General features: G+C 47.7%; 1 protein-coding gene across 1 annotated transcript in view; it reads left to right on the top strand.

The window, feature by feature from the left end:
* Positions 1–19,005, top strand: part of ATXN10 (ataxin 10) — a 135,022-nt gene that overhangs the window by 59,324 nt on the left and 56,693 nt on the right. Inside the window, exons 8-9 of the mRNA XM_037049527.1 lie at positions 3,691–3,799; positions 5,022–5,191. Of these exons, the coding sequence (XP_036905422.1) occupies positions 3,691–3,799; positions 5,022–5,191 (279 nt within the window). The remainder of the gene's footprint in view (positions 1–3,690; positions 3,800–5,021; positions 5,192–19,005) is intronic.

Raw genomic sequence — 19,005 nt, 5'->3', positions numbered from 1 at the left:
TTACACTTTTTTCCAGAGACCCGTGTGTTAATTTGTTTTCATATTTGGTTTCCTTTTAATATACATTTATTAATGAGCATTTTCAGAAAATTAATGTCTTTTTTTGGTTAACTTTTTCTTAAAATATTTTGTTGGAATTGATTTTTGGTTTGTTAGCCTTTTAGAAATTTTTTGTTTGTTTTTAATCTAGTTAGGCTTTTTAATTTTATTCTTCTCATTTCTACAATTTTTTATATATTTAGTAAAACCTTCACCACTTAGGTTGTAGAAATTATTCACCTTTATGTTCTAGTTCTTTCATTATTTTGTCTACATTTTATCCTCACCCAAGGACATGCTTACTGGGTTTTTTTTGCTGGTGGGGGGCGGGGTGGGGCGTGGAGCGAGAGAGGGACAGGAAACAGATGTGAGACAGAAACATTGATCTGTTGCCTCTTGTTTGCATCATCGATCTTGTTTGTGCCAGGACTGGGGACCGAACCCGCAACCCAGGTATGTGCTATGACTGGGAATTGAAGCCACAAACCTTTGGTTTATGGGATGATGCTCCAACCAACTGAGCCACACCGGCCAGGGCTTTGCCTACATTTGTGATTAACCTAGAGTTTATTTTTGAGTAAGGAATGAAGTATAGATCCAAATGAATCATTTATGACTTTTGACTATTCAAGATTGTGAAATCTTTGGTGACTGCTTGGTTTTGGATCATGATGTCTTCTATTAGTGGATGTAAGCTTTTTGGGAATGTTATTTTTCTCTCTGTGCCCCAGGTTCTTCATCTGTAAGATGAACTGTATTTTAATTTAAGCATCTAATGGACGGTATATAGCTAGTGTTCCCTAAATGTTAGCCATTCATTATTGTGTCACTATCATTTAGTGAATAAATGCATCCTTTCCACTTAATACCTATATCATATGTTAAATGCTTATGCATTTTGGGGTCCATTTCTGGATTCCAAGAGCTGCCTGAGAGTGTGGGGTGAGTTTCCGGACGGATGCACACACACACCCCCTGCACAAGGCCGTGCTTAGTTGCACTCCAGCCAGACACAAGTTCTCTGCATTTCTGTGCACAAGAGTCATTTGCATTATTACCGTTTTTCTACAACTGACAGTTGTAACTTAGCCCAAGGACACTAAAGGTCGAAGACAGATTTTCTAGAGAGGAGACAATTTTTTTTTTCTTTCTTGCCCACTTGAAACTCTCCTTCCTTTGATTTCCCTGTGTCTGCCTTTGTGGATCCCCTAGAGCCTGGTTTAGTGAGTGTAGCTTTATAGATGCTGGAGGGCATGTGGCACATTACTCTTTTTTTAAGAGAATGTTTTCTGGCTGTGATTTCATTGCTAGTTTCCAGGTACTTGTTAGAATGCTTTATTAATGAAAGGATTCTGTTTATTAAAACTGGGGTGTGTTAGGTAGAAATAGAGTACATTTGGGGGTTTACTTTGGTTAAGGGTCATAGTGTCGAGGAGCTGGAAGGAGACTTTCAGACCACCTCTCCCAACCCAGCACGTGCTCATCACTGCTCTGCTCCCGCCCACAGCCCCCTGCCCTGTTCTTATGCCAGTTGCCCTGGATTAAAACAACTTTTCCATATTTCATCACTGAATACTTTATATGTATCTCTAAAAGATAAGGAATCTTTTCACACATAACTGAAATAGAACTACTGATTCTAAAATTTTAACAATAAAATTTTAGTACCAAATCAACAGTGTTTATACGATCCCCGTTGTCCCCTTTTTCCTGAAGTTTCTTTCATTGACTCGGGGTACAAATGAGGGCCATACATCACATTTGGTTGGTAGGTCTCAGATCTTTTCGTTTATAAGTTCCCTCCTCCTCCCCCTCCCCCCTCCTCCTCCCCTCGCCCCACCCTGCTGCTCCTCCTCCTCCTCCTCCTTTTTCTTCTTTCTTTGCTAGTTGTTTGTTGAAGAAGTTGGATTGTTTTATCTGTGGAGTCTTCTAAAGTTTGGATTTTGATGAATATATCTCCATAGTGGTCTTTAACATACTCTTCTTTTCCTTGAGTTCCTGTGAACGATAATTAGTTCCAGAGGCTTGGTCAGATTTGGGTTACTTTCTTTTCTTTTCTCTTTTAAATAGTGTTGGTGACGTGTAAATTTATCAAGAGCCTTATGACATCTCCTTGTCTCTTTTATGATGTTAGCAGCTGTTAATGATTATTAACCTAGACCCATTCATTGTTAGGGGGTGCAAAATGTCATTCATTTTTCACTTATTAGCTGCAATATTTTATACAGGGAATCTTTCCCTAATCAACCGTGGGTTATATAAGATACAGTTTGTGTCTCTGACCTTGATCACCAGTATTCTGAGGAATGCGTTGATTTTGTGGTGTCATCCAAAGATGGCAAGTGCCTTGTTCTAATTACTATGAAGTCTTGGCTTTAAAGCCACTTGATTTCAGTCCATTGTAGCTATGATTCTTCCTAATGTTTTGAGGTGCCCTTGCTGGCCAGGGGGGCTCCTCAGGTCACTTCTGATTCTCCTCTGACGTATCTACTAGTTTCAGATAGCATCTCGCCATCTGGTGTGACAGGATGTCCTGGATCATCCTGTGTGTGTCTTTCCCAGACCTAGAACCAGTCAGCCATTTGTTGAAGGAGAAAGGATGTTGGGAGGTGAGGCCCTTTGTCCTTCAAGACAAAGCAGCCAGGGCATGCGCCCACCTAACAAAGGAGGGGGCTGCGACCTCGCGACAGCAGTGCTTTTCCGGAGTCCCCTACAGGTGGGGCTCACTTCGGACTTCTGCATCTAAGTATTTGCCCCTGACTTTTTAACTAGCAGGTAAAGCTATTAAATAAAATTAAAGAGGCAAGGCATTAAAAATGTGTTGTTTCTTGCTATTTATTTTAAGATTTTAGATGCTATATTAAAATAGTACACATTTAGAAATAACAAAAGGAATTTATCTTTATTTTGAAGAATGTTATCTTTATTACTAAAATTATAGCATCTGCCACATTTTGTTAAATATTGTATACTTAAAAATTAGCTCGAAGTCTGCAAACATTGCATTTTAACATTTCATTTGACTCCTTGTTGCCATGTCATTGGTAGTTCGTAGTTTCTCAGTTATGCATCTATTCAGAAATAAACTCTGAGTAGTTATGTGAACAAACATTTTCAAATAATATATTTTCCATCTTACCAAGATTCTGTGTATACATTTATATTTACCCAGAAATAATAAACATTCTTATAGCCAGAGTTCTTTGAACCACAGCATTTTATAGGATTCCTATGGACAGGGATTTAATGTAGTTCATGGGGTATTTGTATCTTTAAAGTAGAACTTGCTTTTTGGGAATACTTTAAAAAGAAAGTATTTGCATAAATGTTATGTGCATAGCTAGTAATTTTGAACTTTTATCCCACGGGTGGGAGGCATTTTTGCTTGGATAGGAACCTCTCTGATTCTCGGCTCCGAGACACAAAATGACACGTCACTGCTCATTCCCGATGGTGTGTGCCGTCAGAGCGCTTGATCGGTGCGCGTGTGTTCCTTGCTCTTCCATCATGTCTGGACAGTTCCCCTTCTCCCCAGCTGTGCTGGAAGCACGGCCTCTGTGACACTCATTGTGATGCTTCACGCTCTACTGCTGCTTATGGCAGACCGGTGGTTTGCTTGGCTTAGAAACTCATCTTTCCTTTTCTTTTCAGGACGCACTGGCCACAATCAGGCTCCTGGACGTCCTGTGTGAAATGACGGCGAACACTGACCTGCTCGGCCACCTGCAGGGTTACCCTGGCCTGCTGGAGAGAGGGATCGGTGAGTTGGCCCTCACACGCTCCTGTTTTCAGTTGAGAAAGCTTTGGTTTGTCACACTGTCCTGGGAGTTCAAACACAGATCTATAATTTTCAGGGTATTGTTATATTTTTGAGATTTGGGGGAATAGTTTTTCCTGAGAGGAGTTATAGCTTTCGCCACTTCCCTGCTGTTGAGCCCCAGATGCCTCATCAGTACGTGGGGGTCCCAGTGCCTGTCACACAGGGCGCACGCATGGGGGTGTTTCTTCAGCAGGGGCTGTGACGACAGTGGGGTCTGGGTCTGGTGATGATGATGATAGTAATTTTTATATTACCACAGTTTCACCAAATTTGTTAGTAAAACTTTTCCTAATTATGTTTATGGGGCACAAAGAATGGGGCTCACACATAATAATTGTGTTTTCAATTCTTACAAGAAAGTTGTTTTTAAGCAAGACGCCAGTGTTTGAGATGCTACCATCTTTGCTAAGAAACTGTCAGTGAAGCAGCTCCGGCAGCCCCGCCCCTGTGCCCAGCCACGCTCACGGCGCTGCGCTCCGCCGCCGCCCGCTTCTGCCGTGGAAGTGACCGTGCTCGTGCTGGAGGCCCGCGTGCTGAGTGGGGCTGAGTTGGGGCTGGGTGGGGGGGCGGGTTAGCAGTGAGCTGTAGACGACACGTAGGGTCTCCTGTCAGTGCTTTGTTTTTGAATTCAGTGCTTTTAGTGACAGTTAAAACACCACGAGCCTGGGAGGACGAGTCACTGTGGGAAGGCACACACTTGGAGCCAGGGCTGCCACGGGTCACCGTCCCTGCTCTGAAACCACTGACCGCTCTGAAAGCGGCACCTGCTGCTGATGGGTGTGCGGAGGGGGTCCCGTGAGAGGACTGAGCCCTGCAGCCTCCAGGTGTGGCTGGCTGGTCACCACCTCGGCTCTCTCACAGAGATGGTGAAGTCAGAACCCTTCTCTAAGGAAGGTGGTGGGCAATTTTTAGGTCACTTTTCTCTGTGGATAAATAGGAAGCCCAGGTTGGGGTGATCATTATGGCTTATGTCCCTAAAATCAGTCATGACAAATTTTAAAGCAAAAACAAAAGAGTCTTTTAATCATTATTTAAAGAAAGCTTTCAGTTCCCTCCCTTTATTTTATTTTAACCCATTAAAATAAACAATTTGTGTATGGAAAAGTAGTTCAGAATACTAAAAATTTCTCTATGGAAGTGAAGTTTGTTCTTTCTGTCCTAGAGCTTTTACGGCTGATCCGTGTGGCTGGCAATGGCGGCGCGAACGTCTTCAGCGCCCCCAGCTGCGTGGGAGCGGGAGGGGACGTGCGCAGCGCGGCCGAGGGCTTCAAGTCCCACCTCCTCCGTCTGATCGGGAACATGTGCTACAGGAGGAAAGACAACCAAGACAAGGTACGAGCACCTCTTCCCGAGGGCCACACACACACGCGACTTCATCGACAGTGTCGTTCGTAGAATTGGAATCTGTTTGCCGTTTTGCAGTGAAAGCTTAAAGCGCTTAGACAGGTGCTTGCAGGGTGTGTGTGTGCGCACGCGTGCCTGCAGGGGAGCACCAGGCTGTGCTTGTCTGTGCCAGTGCTCGCGGTTTTGTGATTCGCATCGTTTGTCCTTAACGTGTCAGAGCCAGTCTCCTTCCTCGTAAGTGGTCAGTCTTCACCCTAAGCTTCTGCACTTACACACTCCTATATATCACGTAGAGGGCAGTCAGTAAAAACAGGAATTTCAAAAGCTTAGAAAGTGTCAAACAGACAGTTGACACTAACAGTAGTCATTATTGGTATTATGGACATCATCTTAAGAAAAAACAGGTACACCTTAACTTATATCTGCACTCTTCATTTTGCATGATTGTGTGTCATAAGCATTTTTTCTAGGAGTTTGAAATGGATGTAAGTATTAAATCTTTGGAAACTCAGCAGGTTGCATTAGAAGCCTATTTTATGTTGAATCGCTTAGAGATCATTTTGTTGCTAATATGAGGGAGTGAAGAAACAAGATGGAGGAGAACAGGCCCACATGTTTCCCATTGAACTGACTTGCCTGTGTCTTCCTCGAGCTTCACTTCAGCGGCATCTGTGTTGCTTTGTCACATAGAGAGTATGCGTGTGGCAGATCACGTTTCTTCAAGATGGCCTCACAGATGTCTATCATTCTGTGTGTCTCCATGCAGTGAAACTTGGCCACTCCCCCATGAGGGGTTGGCATGTTCTTCTCTGTCCCTTGAATTAGGATGACTGAAGCTCTGTGGTGACTTTGAACAGTGAGATATGGTAGGAGTGACCCTGGGCCATCTCAGTTAAAGCCTAGGCTGTCCTGGCAGGCCCCACTTCTCGCGCCTTCGAAGAAGCCAGTCACTTATAAGAAGTACAGACTCCCTGAGGTCGCCTTGGGAGTGACTCTTCATCACGTCAGTTTCTCAGTTGCCCGGCTGACAGCGCATGAATCAGAAAGAGCCTGCCCCACTGGCTCTCCCAGAATCTAGCCCCCACCACCCAGGTGGTGAGGAAAAGAGAGAATCAGGTGGAATAACTAAGTTGTTCCAGCTCTGCTTTGTTACTGGCCCCGTAAGCTACTGTTAGACTCATCTCCCTACAAATAACTATATGAACTCTGGACATAAGACAGCTGCATGAAGACACTCAAATTTGACTCTCACAGGGCAGATTTAGAGTCAAATTGGCACTTGGAACAAGGCACAGTGTGCGTCATGCAGGGCAGTTAAAACTGAGAAAGTCCACAGACCTTTCAGCTTAAAGAATCAAGCGACAGGTTGACGCAGCCACAGCCATTGGAAGGTGAAGGAGGAAATCCTGGGGAGGATAAAGCAGGCCCCAAGTTCTCTGTGCCAACCCCTACACCCCTGCTGGTGCCCGAGTCACACATGTGGGGCAGGCAGCGCACAGCTACGCTGAGCGTAGAATCATTGTGTTGAGATTGGAGCAGTCACTCTAAAGAGTGTACAGCTTAAGTCTAGCTAAGATAATTGCCTGCTGAAACAAAAATAACAAAGTTCTTCAGAGGAATCAAATAGAATGTGGAGTTTCCACAGCATAGCACTCACAGTGTGTAGCACACAGTCCAGACTCACTCGACACGGGAAAATTCTCAGGAGAAGAGTAGATTGTTGGTGGGGATCGGCCGTGCAGTGAGTGACACAGGTGTTGGGCTTAGCAGGCAGGGATTTTAGAGCAGTTGTAACTGTGCTCAAGAATGTAAAGGAAAATATGCTTTTAATGAATGAAAAGAGAGCATATCGCAAAGACTCGAAACTATTGAAAAAAAACAACTGGAAATTGTAGAACTGAAGAATATGGTATCCAAAGTAAAATTTAAAGATTTACTGAATGAGGCTAACAACTCAGTAGGGACGCCGGAGTAAAGAAAAGTCAGGGAGGAGGAGTCAGTGGAGGGAGGAGTGCTTGGGAGGAGTCAGTAGACATGATCCAGTCTAGAGAGCAGAGGAGACAAAAGATTGAAAATAGAACATTCGCCTTAAGTTGCTCAAATTTGAGGTCACACATCAGTCAGCGTTCGAAAATGGAATAACGCCCGCGGGACGCGTCGCAGAACCAAGTGCTGGACAGCCTGTTCTGTTCTGTTCCCGCTCCTCCTTGTGTCCTCGCAGGTGCGAGTGGAGGACTGCTGATCCCCCGGGAAATCACCGGCCTGTTCTTTGTGAGGGAGCTTACACAGAGTAAAACACTTTGCCCCTTTAATGACCAAGACGGTCTTTCTTGAGGAGCACAAAGGAGGTACTTTTTCTTGTTTGACTATTCTTTTGTTGCTTCTTTGGATTGGCCTCTTACAGGAATAAAATGTAGGACCTTTAAAAGTCTTATGAAATAACTCGTGCTGCCCTGCCGCGGCCGTGGGGCTCCCAGGGGGCCGCGCTGTGCTCCCATCGTGGGCCGCTGCTCATGGGACTGCCGCTCTCTGAGCACGCACTCTCTCGAAGGCCGGGAGTTTGTCCTTTGAGAGTAGGAGTGCCTCTGTTTCTCCCCTCTTCTTTTCTGTGCCAACAAAAGGCCTCAAGCTGGAAGCATTACCTTGAGAATTCTTTTCTCCTTCCGAAGAATCAGACGCAGCATCACAGTCCTATTCTGAAAGTGCTAGAAGCTTCTTTACTCTGGTTGTCGAAACCTGATTTCAGCTGAGTGTTATAGACACCAGCTTTTTTGCTCACTCAAGGAGTGGAATTCACACGCACTCGCATGATTTCTGTTGCAACTTGGGGAGAAATGGTGACTGTACAACAAGCTTTATCACCAGCCTTCAGTTTTCATTGGGTTGTCCGGATGGATTCTCCTGTTTCTACCCACATTTAGCTCTGTCTCAGCCCTGAGACTAAAGAGCTGAGTCGGAGGGATTTTGTATCATCCAGCCTTAGTCCGTCCTTTACCCAGAAGAAAAAGGGGTTTGTTTAGTGTGTGCTGTGTCCCAGCGGTGTGCCTAGTGAGTCATGGGTATTATTGGTATAACCCATGCATCCCGTCCTGTGGGGCAGGCCTGCTGACCCCATATTAGGGAGCCGCGTTCAGTCTGTGAGCTGCAGAGCCCAGAGGGGAATTCAGACTGGTCTGGCTGCTGCGAGCTCCCGGGCTCTCTCCCCTGTGCCAGGCGCCTCTCATTCGGGAGCTTTCCAAGAATTTGGAGAAGGACGTTTAAGAAACTGAAGAAATCTAGCCAGACCTCTCAAGCACAGTGTGGCCGTCTGGTGATGCACATGTCTCTGTCTCCCGTCCATCCCTTTGTCCTGTGGGAGTATGCCCTGCCTGGGGGTCCTTGGATGGATGAGACAGACAGGCATCTCCACCTGAGAAGCTTTCGCTCTGAGAGCATCTGAAGACCGTCCTTGCTGCTTGGAACCAGAATTCTAAAATTGCTCGTGACACACATTTCCCGGAGTCATGTGCTTCACCTGAGTGCTCCGAGGTTGGATCAGAAGCTAGCCGAACCTCCAGGGTCTCTGTGCTTGTCTGAGTTTATCGGTGCGTCGGGTGTGGTGTCCACCCGGATGGTGCACTTCCAACTCCTGGTGCTCTCCCTGTTCCAGAGTCCTTTCCATCCGCGTTAGTTCACTGGAGCCATACAATACCTCTGTGGAAAAAGCTGAAAAGAACATTATCACCATTTTTAAGTGAAGAGACCGAGGCTGAGGGAGACAGTGGTTTAATGTGCTGTGTGCTCTGGAGGAGACAGTCACCTTCCCAGGTGAGCCCATGCAGGTGCAGGCTCAGATCCCACAGGGATCCACGTCTGGAGGCCTCTTTTACAGGAGCAGGGGAGGGTGTGACCCTCTGCACTGGCAGAGCCGGGAGCGGCCCTCACCAGGAATGAGAGCCCGACGACCAGGGGCTCCGTGGTCCTAGGAAGGGTGACCTGCTTCCTTTCTACTCCTGTCCTCAGGCAAGACTCGGGAGAGTCAGGTGCCAGCCTCGGATGGGGAATCCGCACAGCAGCGGGTGTCACCCCGTCTGCCCTGGTGTCTCGCACTGTTGCACCTGTGCACACGGCGGGCTGTAGTGTTTGTGTCCTGAGTTGTGAAGGGTGGGCTCCACTCCCTTCCCCAGCTCGGGAGGGAGGTGCTCTCCACACCCATCGACTCTGTCTTCCTTGTGTGGGTGCTCAGCTCCCTTGGCATCTCCTCACCACCTCCGTGGTGATCGGTTTACCCGGGACCTTTGTGCGCCAGGCGCGGAGATTCCGCTCTGCTTTCTGTCTTAGGAAGCCCACGGCATCACGCTGTAAACACGAAGAAAGCATTCTTTGGCTTCTTTGTTAGAGTAGGAATGTATGGTTTGTTTTTTCCTTCCCCATTCTTCTTCACTCTTGTCATAAATTCTTTAAGTGAATGCTTTATTAGCAAAGAAAATCAAACTTTTTTTAAAAACAAAGCTACATGCATTTTTTTTTCCAGAGTAGACAGGCAGGTGATCTAAATTGCCTGTCTTCTCTTTCTTCCAAAGACATTGCCTTGACTAAGATGGGCCGTCCATGGTTTTTGGCTGTCGAATCCTTCCCACCAAGGTTTTATGGAAGCGCTGTTCTCTTTCCCCTCCTCCTCCCCGACGGGAAGAACTCCTCACACTCACGCATGTTTGGTCCCATGTGTTCACACAGAGGCACACAGGACACTCTTGTCACAGGCACAATGTCATTTAAAGGGCAGGTGGCACTGTCTGGCGAGCTCATGGAAGTGCAGCCATCGGGCCACTTCGATCCAGAGTTACCCGTGTGAGGATAGGTTGTTTACATACGTAAAGAGTCTTTGTGACACATTTTTCATTGAAATATTTTATCCTTCTTACCTCCAAGACTAAGGTGTACCTGCTGCATAGTAGGCACTCAGTAAATTTTTCTTAAATGTAAATTTGTTTTTTTTAAATATTTTATTTATTTATCTTTAGAGGGGAAGGTAAGGAGAAAGGGAGAGAAATATCAATGTATGGTTGCCTCTGCCGAGGACACACAATGTATTGTGTGTCCCCTGCCGGGAACTGGCCTGCAACCCAGGCATGTGCCCTGACTGGGAATTGAACCACGATCCTCTGGTTTGCAGGCTCGTGCTCAATCCACTGAGCTACACCAGCCAGGGCCTTGAATTTGTTTTTAAAATATTTGTTGAGTGGCGGATACATACAGAGCACAGCTTAGGTTCTGAAAATATAAAGCAAATAAAACATAACCCTCCTTTTCAAGGATATTTTTCTGTAAAATATCCTATTTTTGCAAACAAAGACGTGGTAAAAAATAAAATAAATTTGAAAATTAATGTCCCTCCAAATTCTGGCTATTTACAAAGTTTAAAGTCATCCCCACATTTGCTACTCTGTGTACATTACTTTCTAATAGACGGGACTTTTTGGAGGAAGTAAAGTGAAAGCAAACAGCACCTCTTCTCGTCAGTTTCACCACAAGTGCTTTCTCAGTTGGATTTGGCTTTTGTTAGAACCTCATAAAGAGCTCGAGTGTTTTTGGTGTGGACACCAAAGTGGTTCTAGCTCGCTTCCGAGCGCAGCTAAGGAACTTGTAAACCGCGGGGACGCGGCCTATCTCAGGCTGTGTGCTTTCCCCTGTCAGAGAGACGTTGCATGGAGTCCCAGCTTATTGATTTGGAGATTGAATGTATAGGCAAGATCTGACTTGCTTAGAATTCCACTTTCTTTTGTAGTGTAATCCCAGTTCAAGAAATATGTCAAAATTCATAAATCAAGCTGTCACCCTGTGTTTCCTGGACTTACAGTTCCTGTTACAGTAAATGAAATTAAAATTCCTGTCGGGGGGACACACGTTGAGGTTGAGTTGGTTGCAGCTGCAGATTTTTTTGAAGACCCAAAGCCTCCTTTCTCTGTCTTGTCGTGGAGGGATCAGTTTGTTCATTTGCAGAAAAGGTGTACATTTATTTATTCATTCACTCATTCTTTCATTTTTTTAGAAAGGGGAAGGGACGAGAGAGGGGGGAGAAAAACATTGATGTGAGGGAGAGACACTGATCAGTTGCCTCTGGCGTGTGCCCTGACTGGGGACCCGAGCCACAACCCAGGTATATGCCTTGACCAGGAATTGAACCCATGACCTTTTGGTTCACAGAATAATGCTCCAACTAACTGAGCCACATTGTCCAGGGTAGTGTACCATCATTTAAAAGGAAGGATCACCTGGCTGGCGTAGCTCAGTGGATTGAGTGTGGGCCTGTGAACCAGAGTATCGCGGTTCGATTCCCAGTCAGGGCACATGCCTGGGTTGCAGGCCAATTCCCAGCCGTTCCCAGCAGGGGATACATGAGAGGCAACCATACATTGACATTTCTCTCCCTCTCTCCTTCCCTTCCCCTCTAAAGATAAATCAATAAAATCTTTAAAAAAATAATAAAAAAAATAAAAGGAAGGATCAGCTGAACAGGTCCATAACATGGAACAATTTACTACTATCACTTATTGGTGTATGCTGACTAGGCAGGGGACCCTGTGCCTCTCCCCTGGCTCCCCCCACCACTGTCTTGCTCCCGAGGCTGTGAGCTCCTTGAAGATGGAACACACCGTTTCTGGTTCAACACCCGCCACCCCTCAGTATGTAGTGGAAGGAATGATGGACAGGTGGTGAGTGCCTCTTTTCCTGATGAACCAAACCTTCCAGCAGTTCGGTTACTCACCTGGAGCAGTCACCGGCTGAATTCTGATTCTAAAGTCCAAGCTCTTCCTTCCCATGGTGCTCCATATTCACCAAAAAAAGACATTTGAGGCTCGTCTTCTGAAACCTCGGACCAACTTTGTGTGAGTTCCTAGATGGACACCTTTTGTGAGAGCGCACATGGGACCGACTTGAAATGGCCTGGCAGCAGCTACGTTTCTCAGTTCTCGCTGGACGGCTTCCCTGCGGCCTGACCTTCTCTAGTGGGGTCTGCCTTCCCTAACAGGCAGGTAGAGAACCGCCTTCCAGGGACGCGCGGCGTCTGAGACACACGATGCACTCATGTCCCACGCACCCAAAGGACCCAGGAGAGTCATTTGGCCACAGCGACCCAGCATCTATAAAGGCCGGGAGCCCGTTTTCTTAACTGTTACTCTGCTCCTCCCTGTGCCACGTGGGGACGTCCAGGTAACGGCACTTTTCCGGGTGTTTTGTTTCACAGGCAACGGGAGTATTTCACAGCACCCCCCCAGGACACTCTGAGACTTCAGTAAGGGGAAGGCAGCCTCATAGCTGAGAGGTGGGCCTTGTTCCTGGAAGGAAGTACGGGGCACTGTGAGGATGTTAGTTTTTAAATTCATTGGTTTGTTTATTGCCAGACCAGTGAAATCCCACTGAGGGGGGAAACCAGGATTTAGGTTCCTGGAAGGGAAACGGTCTGCCGAGAAGTTAACAGGCGATGAGGATGGCCCAGTGACCCAGAGAGAAAGGAGAGCTCACTTTAAAGTTGAACCAGGGGTAAGGAACTGGCCGTTTGGGAAAAGTCAGCCTCACTTGTAACAAATGCCAAAATAAAGTTGGGGTTGATTAAACAGTACAGTGTTAAAGATGTAACCATGAAGTAGTGACTCATTGATTTTTCAGAATAAGCAAGAAAGTTTTTGCGTTAGAAATGACAAGAATTATGGTAGATTTGATTATAAATAAATGGGGGACTTGGGCTTGAATCAGCCCACACAGGTTTAAACCCGGCTTCTGTGGAATAATAGAAGCTGGGTGATCTTGAGCAGATTATTCAGCCTCCCAGTGACTTAGTTTACCCAACTGAAAGCATTCGCCTCAGGGGTCATGGCAAAGGGTGGTGACTTGGCCACCGGGTGAGCTGTGTGAAGTGCGAGACAGTGCTCCGTCACGGCCCGCAAGGTGCGCGTGCGCTGAGGCTCCTCTCGGCAGTTCTGGCCCCACCACCACAGCCGCTTCCCCCCAGCTGCAAGTGCTTTTCAGCATCATGGCCCTGTGATACACGTGCAGTGACAGCCGTGTGTCTTCAGGGAACGGCGTGAGTGCTCGTGATGCCATGGTCACTGGTGGTTTCCAGCTGGGCACGGTGCTGTGCCTGGCAGGCCCGACCTCCGTGTACTTTACATCTGTGTTATATGTGTTGTTAAGGTCCACAGATTTTCCTGTGGTGACAGAATGACCCCAAAGAAATGTACTACTACATGAATAATAGCAGTTTTCTCCTGGATAAAGTGCCGGACTGTGGAGGGAGGGGTTGCCGGTTTGATTCCCAGTCTGGGAATGTATCTGGGTTGTGGGTGGGGTCCCCAGTGCGGGGTGTGCGAGAAACACCCACACACTGATGTTTCTTTCTCTCTCTTTCTCTTTCTGTTCCCCTCTCTCTAAAAATAAATAAATAAAATCTTAAAAAAAATAATAGTTATCTTTGGCTGGTACAATTAAGTATTGGTTTTTTTTTTACTGTATAATTTTTGTAGTCTTCATAGTGAACGTGAGTCACTTTAATAAAAACATACTATTTTAAAAGGAAAGGGACATGTGTATAGAATTCCTGTTTTCCTCTGTGATTGGAAGAGGAGTGCATAGTTCATTAGTGACTGAAATAATTCTTTATCCTCCTTTGATAGTAGAACACCTTCTTAACGTTTTCGTGGCCAAGGCCCGGGGCTCTGATAGTTACAATTCAATTATATTTTTAATTGGAAGATTTGAAAAACTGAAACATTAGCATGGAATCTGCTAACAATTAAGAGTTGAGATGGGGTTGCTAGGCGGCGGTGAAGAGTGTGTGTGAGCGCGAGAGAGAGAGAACTTGCAGACTGTTCTCTGCTTTGAGCACCCCCTTCCCATCGAGGGAGCCGGGCTCACACCCAGCCTTGGCTGAGAGGTGTCCCGACCTGGGTGTGCTCGCCCACGCCAAGTGCGTGCGTGCGTGTGGGTGGGAGGCTTCTGTTCCCTGTCCCAACCTAATGACACTTTGAGTGCTTTGGGTATTGTGAAATTTCTTTCTGTCTCCCCAGGCTTCATTTCTTTGGTTAAATGAAAAAGTGCTCTTATTTCAAATGTTTAAGAGTTCTCTCCTTTTATAAAAAAATAAAATGGAACTATCTGTCACACATCTAAAACAGTTTTGATCTCTAGCATATTTAGGGTTTTTTTTTTCTTGGCAGTACTGAAAATTAGGAGGATCAAAGTCACGTTCCAATAAAGGACTTTTTTTCCATCATCACCAGAAGTCACTATTGTGCCCCTACGCCACACTGGCTTACAAGCCTCTTGTGTCTCTTGTTCTGTTCTGATGGAGTCTAACTTCATACCCATCACATTCTAAGGGACCAAGAATGAGATTTAGCCTCCAGCTGTGGCTTTTAGTTTGGATTTAAATCTGCTGCTGTGTTTGCAGTTAAAAGTCAGGGACAATTTTGACTCTAGATAGGAATGAGCGTGCTGCTCAGCACCGCGCGCAGAGCTTCCAGTCAGTAGATCTGTGTCTGCTATGTGCTGCGTGCGCACCAGCTGGCACTCCAGGTGTGGGGGTGCAGCAGAGGGTGTGGCCGGGGCTCCCTCCAGCAATTCTCAGTGCAAAGGGGAGATGGGTGGGAAAGGGCCTGTTTTGGCAGTAGAATGAGAAGTGTGTGCAGAGGACTCAGCAGCGTGCTACGTGCTGAGTGTGAGTGGCTCACTGTGGGTCTTCAGGAAGACCCTCTGAGGTCCGAGCGTTCGAGCAGACATGAAAGAGAGGCAGGCAGGTGGGATGGGGCCGGCCTTGCAGGCAGAGCAGCACCTGTGAGCAGGTGTGTGGGATCACCTGCTGCGTGCAGGGCTCACCTGGGCTGCGTGGGGTGGGAGGGGGGTGCAGAAGGGCAGGGTAGGGGCACGGGGCTGGAGAGCCGGGCATTGTTGGCCATGCTGGTGGGCGCTGGATACCACAGGCAGAGCTTTGAGTTGTGGGAGAGTCGGGGAAGCGTTGTTTATCTCTAAATACGACCTCGAGTTCTTCCCCCCGTCCAGTTACTCTTTCATTGTGCCATCTCCATGTTTTGTCTTCAGCCTTACTTATTACTTAGTTTCTCTTTCAGATTGTTTTTATTACTTCTGGTCTTTGGGGTGTCATTTTTCTCACTGCTGTCCCCCTACCTGTTCCTGTCATCTCCCCTCCTTCTTCCTCTCTCAGTAGTTCTTTCTCCGTGGGATTTTTGCATGGGAATAATTTTCCTAGGGCCCTCTGAAGCTTTTCTCAGTCTTTTACATATTTATGTCATGCATTTTTGTTTTTTCCTGAGAGCAAATGCCGTGAAGATGGTCAGGAGACCCAGCCTCCTTCCTCAGGAAGCCGAAACGCTGTGGTCAGTCACGGCAGTCTGTCCCCGCTCACCCTTTGTGCCACCGATAGCGATCGTTTACCTGCACTTGGGAGTGCCTACATTTTAATTTGGAGAAAAGGCATCAGTTTCCTTGGCCACTTACATTGAAAATATAAAATTCCAACCTTCAAGAGCCTGGAAAAGTAAATTAGGTCTAAAGTGAGCAATCTTAGTGGAGGCAAGCATTGTCCAGTGCTTATTGTGGGACAGATGTTTAAGCCCTCCCCCTTCGTCTGTCAGCGTTTCCTGGAGTGGGCAGCATTACTGTCCCCACTTCACAAATGTGTAAACTGAGGCCCAAGATCACACACAGCCAGCCCGTGGTGGAGCCACGTAAGAACCCGGAAGGCCTGGCCTAGACCAGGCCCCCTGACCAGGCTCTGTGGCCCCCACTCCCACTCCGGCTCCTTCTTCCGTGTTGGGCTGCGTGGCGTGGGCTGGCTGGCTGTGACAGCTGTCTGCTGGGAGTGGTGGCAGCCACAGGCACGAAGGAGCTTTTAGCCGGCCTCCCCGTGGGCACCGGAGGTCCGGTTTCTGCTGTGCAGGTGTGCGCGTGCAGCCTCCAAATGGATCTTTCAGGTGTAGGAGTAAAGACGCCTTTTGTAAATAAGCTTCAACTAGGACTTTCTTTGCTTATCCAAACTATTTTAAGTAACTAATATTCTGAGTGCAGCCTTGACTGACATTTCCAAAAAGATATCTTTCTTAAAAAAACTGAACTATAGTAAACTGTTAGCATTAAAAGAAAATAGCTAATTAGGTATGACAACTTCTTAAAGGGCATTTCCAGGATTTGTTTGACCGGACATTCCTCCGGAGGCTGTTAGGCTGAAGCGAGGGCCCCGAGGAGCCCTGCGGAGAGCCAGCCAGTGCCCCGTCAGAGGTGACTGTGGGAGGTGGGCAGGGGGCTGCAGTTGTCCCCTGGAGGTTGAACCGTTTGTATTGTTGTGCATCTTATGTTACAAATCCTTCCCCATGCGGCACTTAGCTCGTGTTACTCTCAAGCATTTGAATAATTGGTTTAATGTGAGACTAATTTCTGGGAATGATTCACTGTTGTTTACTTGGTAAGATTTAGTGACAGTGTTGAATTTACCTACTGGAAAAATCCAGCAGGTAACTTGAAAAACAAACCCTTTCAGTGGCCGAGTGAAGGGGCTGGGCAGTGGGAGCCGAGCTTCCATCCTCCCATACCAGCGGTCAGGGCCCGAGACTCCTGGAGGCAGAGGGACCCACCGAGGGCTCGGGATGCCGCTGGATGAGAAATTCTCGCAGGTGCTCCCTCCTTTTCGTGGCAGGGAATGACTGCAGCCTACACCAGCAGCTCCACAGCCTGGGGGCTGGGCAGTGTGGGCGGGGTTGGGGACCGCTGGGCAGGCAGTGGGCGGTGGGGTGTGGACAGGAAGAATCAGACTGGCAGGCCTCTGGCAGCGGGCGGCAGTGGGCGTGTCTCTCCTCTGCTGGAATGCCAGTCCTGACAACTTTCAGCTGCATCCTCCTCCTCCCCCGCCCCCAACAGAACGTCTCAGAGCCCCGTGCTCACCGGGGCAGCGCCCGCTGCTCCGCATGGGTGGGCAGCGGCGAGCCCTCCATTGCTCGCTGGGAAGCTGCCTCTGTTTTCTCCCATGCCCAGGAATGCCTGAGGCTCCCAGCTAGGGGCGGAGCGGGGTCCCCGAATGTAGTCAGAGTTAGAATTTTGTGGTTCCTCTTTGGGGACCCCTGGAGAACATCTTCCAAAAGGGAGAAGTGGCTGTTTCATTCAGCACGTCCAGGGGAGAAAGAAACGTGCCCTGTCTGTGTTCCCCTTCAGACAGATCTGTGTTCAGTCTCAAAAAGCCACGTCCAGTAGTTTCGAGGAGAGAATGCTGGGCCGACGTGGTGAAGATGCGGGGAGCTGTTACTTTCCTGACCTTGTATGACAAACTGTTCTGAGATTTCAGTTGTCAAGTCAGAATTGTGATTAGAATTCTCCCGTAAGATAACTGGCGTTCTATGTTTGTGTATTACTCTCTTTTAATAGTTTCTATGGGCAGTTCAGCTTGGCCTTATTAGAAAATTAGGCACTGTTACGCTTTCTCCAATGACTCACCCTCGCGGAGGCTGCGTTTATTAAACTGGCATTTGTTAGAAGTGTGTGTGCACCATTTGGTGACTATGTAAATGTGTAAAAGAGATGAAAACACAGAGTTCAGCCTTTGTGATGAGATGCACAGAGTCCGAGTGGGTGTGGCGCCTCAGAGGTCGTGCAGCGGAGACTGAGCTCTTTGTAACGGAACGGTGGCGTCTGGAAGGCCGGGTGCGGGGGGCCTTGTGCAGCCTACAGACCACATCACCCTTCGTCGTCTGGAGCCTCTGGGGCCCCTGCCTGACCTTGGCTCCAAGTTGGCTGCCCTGCTCACTGCACCCCCCACCCCCAGTCTGCCAAGGTCTCCACCACGTCCTCAGTTGGGTTGTTGCCAGAGGCACCGGAACCACCGAGTGTCCACGCCACGCACGTGGCGTTAAGACCACAGGCAGGACGCATGCTGTTCAGCCATTTCAAGTCCACGGCCAAGCTCAGGGAAACCAGTTTTGCTTTCATGACATGACATATTCTTGCCTAGAGACATTTCCACACTCATCTTGCATGTCATGATTTCTGGTTCGAATATTAGATTCAAATTACAGACCTTGAAAACCTAGATCTCCAGTGGAACATCACCCCTTTGTCAAAGTTGCTTTTGCCGTGTGTCCTGCCACCCCAGCCTTGGAGGTTCTGGGTCAGCACCGTGGTTCGTGCTCAGAAGAGGGTCTTTCAGATGCCATCCTGGGCTGCCAGATGTGTGCCTGCTCAGACACGCATGCCCTCACACTGAGCAGGGTGCCAGGATCTGTCACTCGGGGGACCTGGCGGCGTGGCCTGTACAGCTGTGTGTTTGGGACAAGCGCCTGCCACACCGCTGCGAGTACGACTTGTGCCCCAGAGCTTGAGGCCTGGCGGCCCTTGCGGCACAAGCTGTAGTGCCATCCTTTCGGCCTCGTGAATGTGTGGCTTCTGGGGACTTGGAAACCGTGACAGCGGGATTTGTGTGTCTCCAAAAAGGGTAGTTGAAGTCTGCACAGAGTTTTCGAGTTAATGTAACTCAGACATTATTCTTACTTAGAAGTAACATATTTATCTAAAGGTGAGATAATGTTCCTTATCTTTGAAGGTGACCTTTAAGCCTATCACCAGAGAAACAGGTATTTGTTAGTGGCACACTGAGTGCCCAGCACTATGCCAACTGCTGGAGAGGGGGACACGAGAGGACAGACCCGGCCTTTAGTGACACAGTGCTGAGAGGAAGGGGCCAGCTGTCTGGAAAGTAGAGTTTTCATGACAGAGGTAAGCAGGCAGGACAGAGTAGGTGCAGGGCAGAGTGTCCCCACTCT

Source organism: Sturnira hondurensis, unplaced genomic scaffold (genome assembly GCF_014824575.4).
Source record: "Sturnira hondurensis isolate 20B ecotype Veracruz unplaced genomic scaffold, ASM1482457v3 Scaffold0000780, whole genome shotgun sequence".
NCBI lineage: Eukaryota > Metazoa > Chordata > Mammalia > Chiroptera > Phyllostomidae > Sturnira > Sturnira hondurensis.
This window is presented reverse-complemented; position numbering and strand designations above follow the sequence as displayed.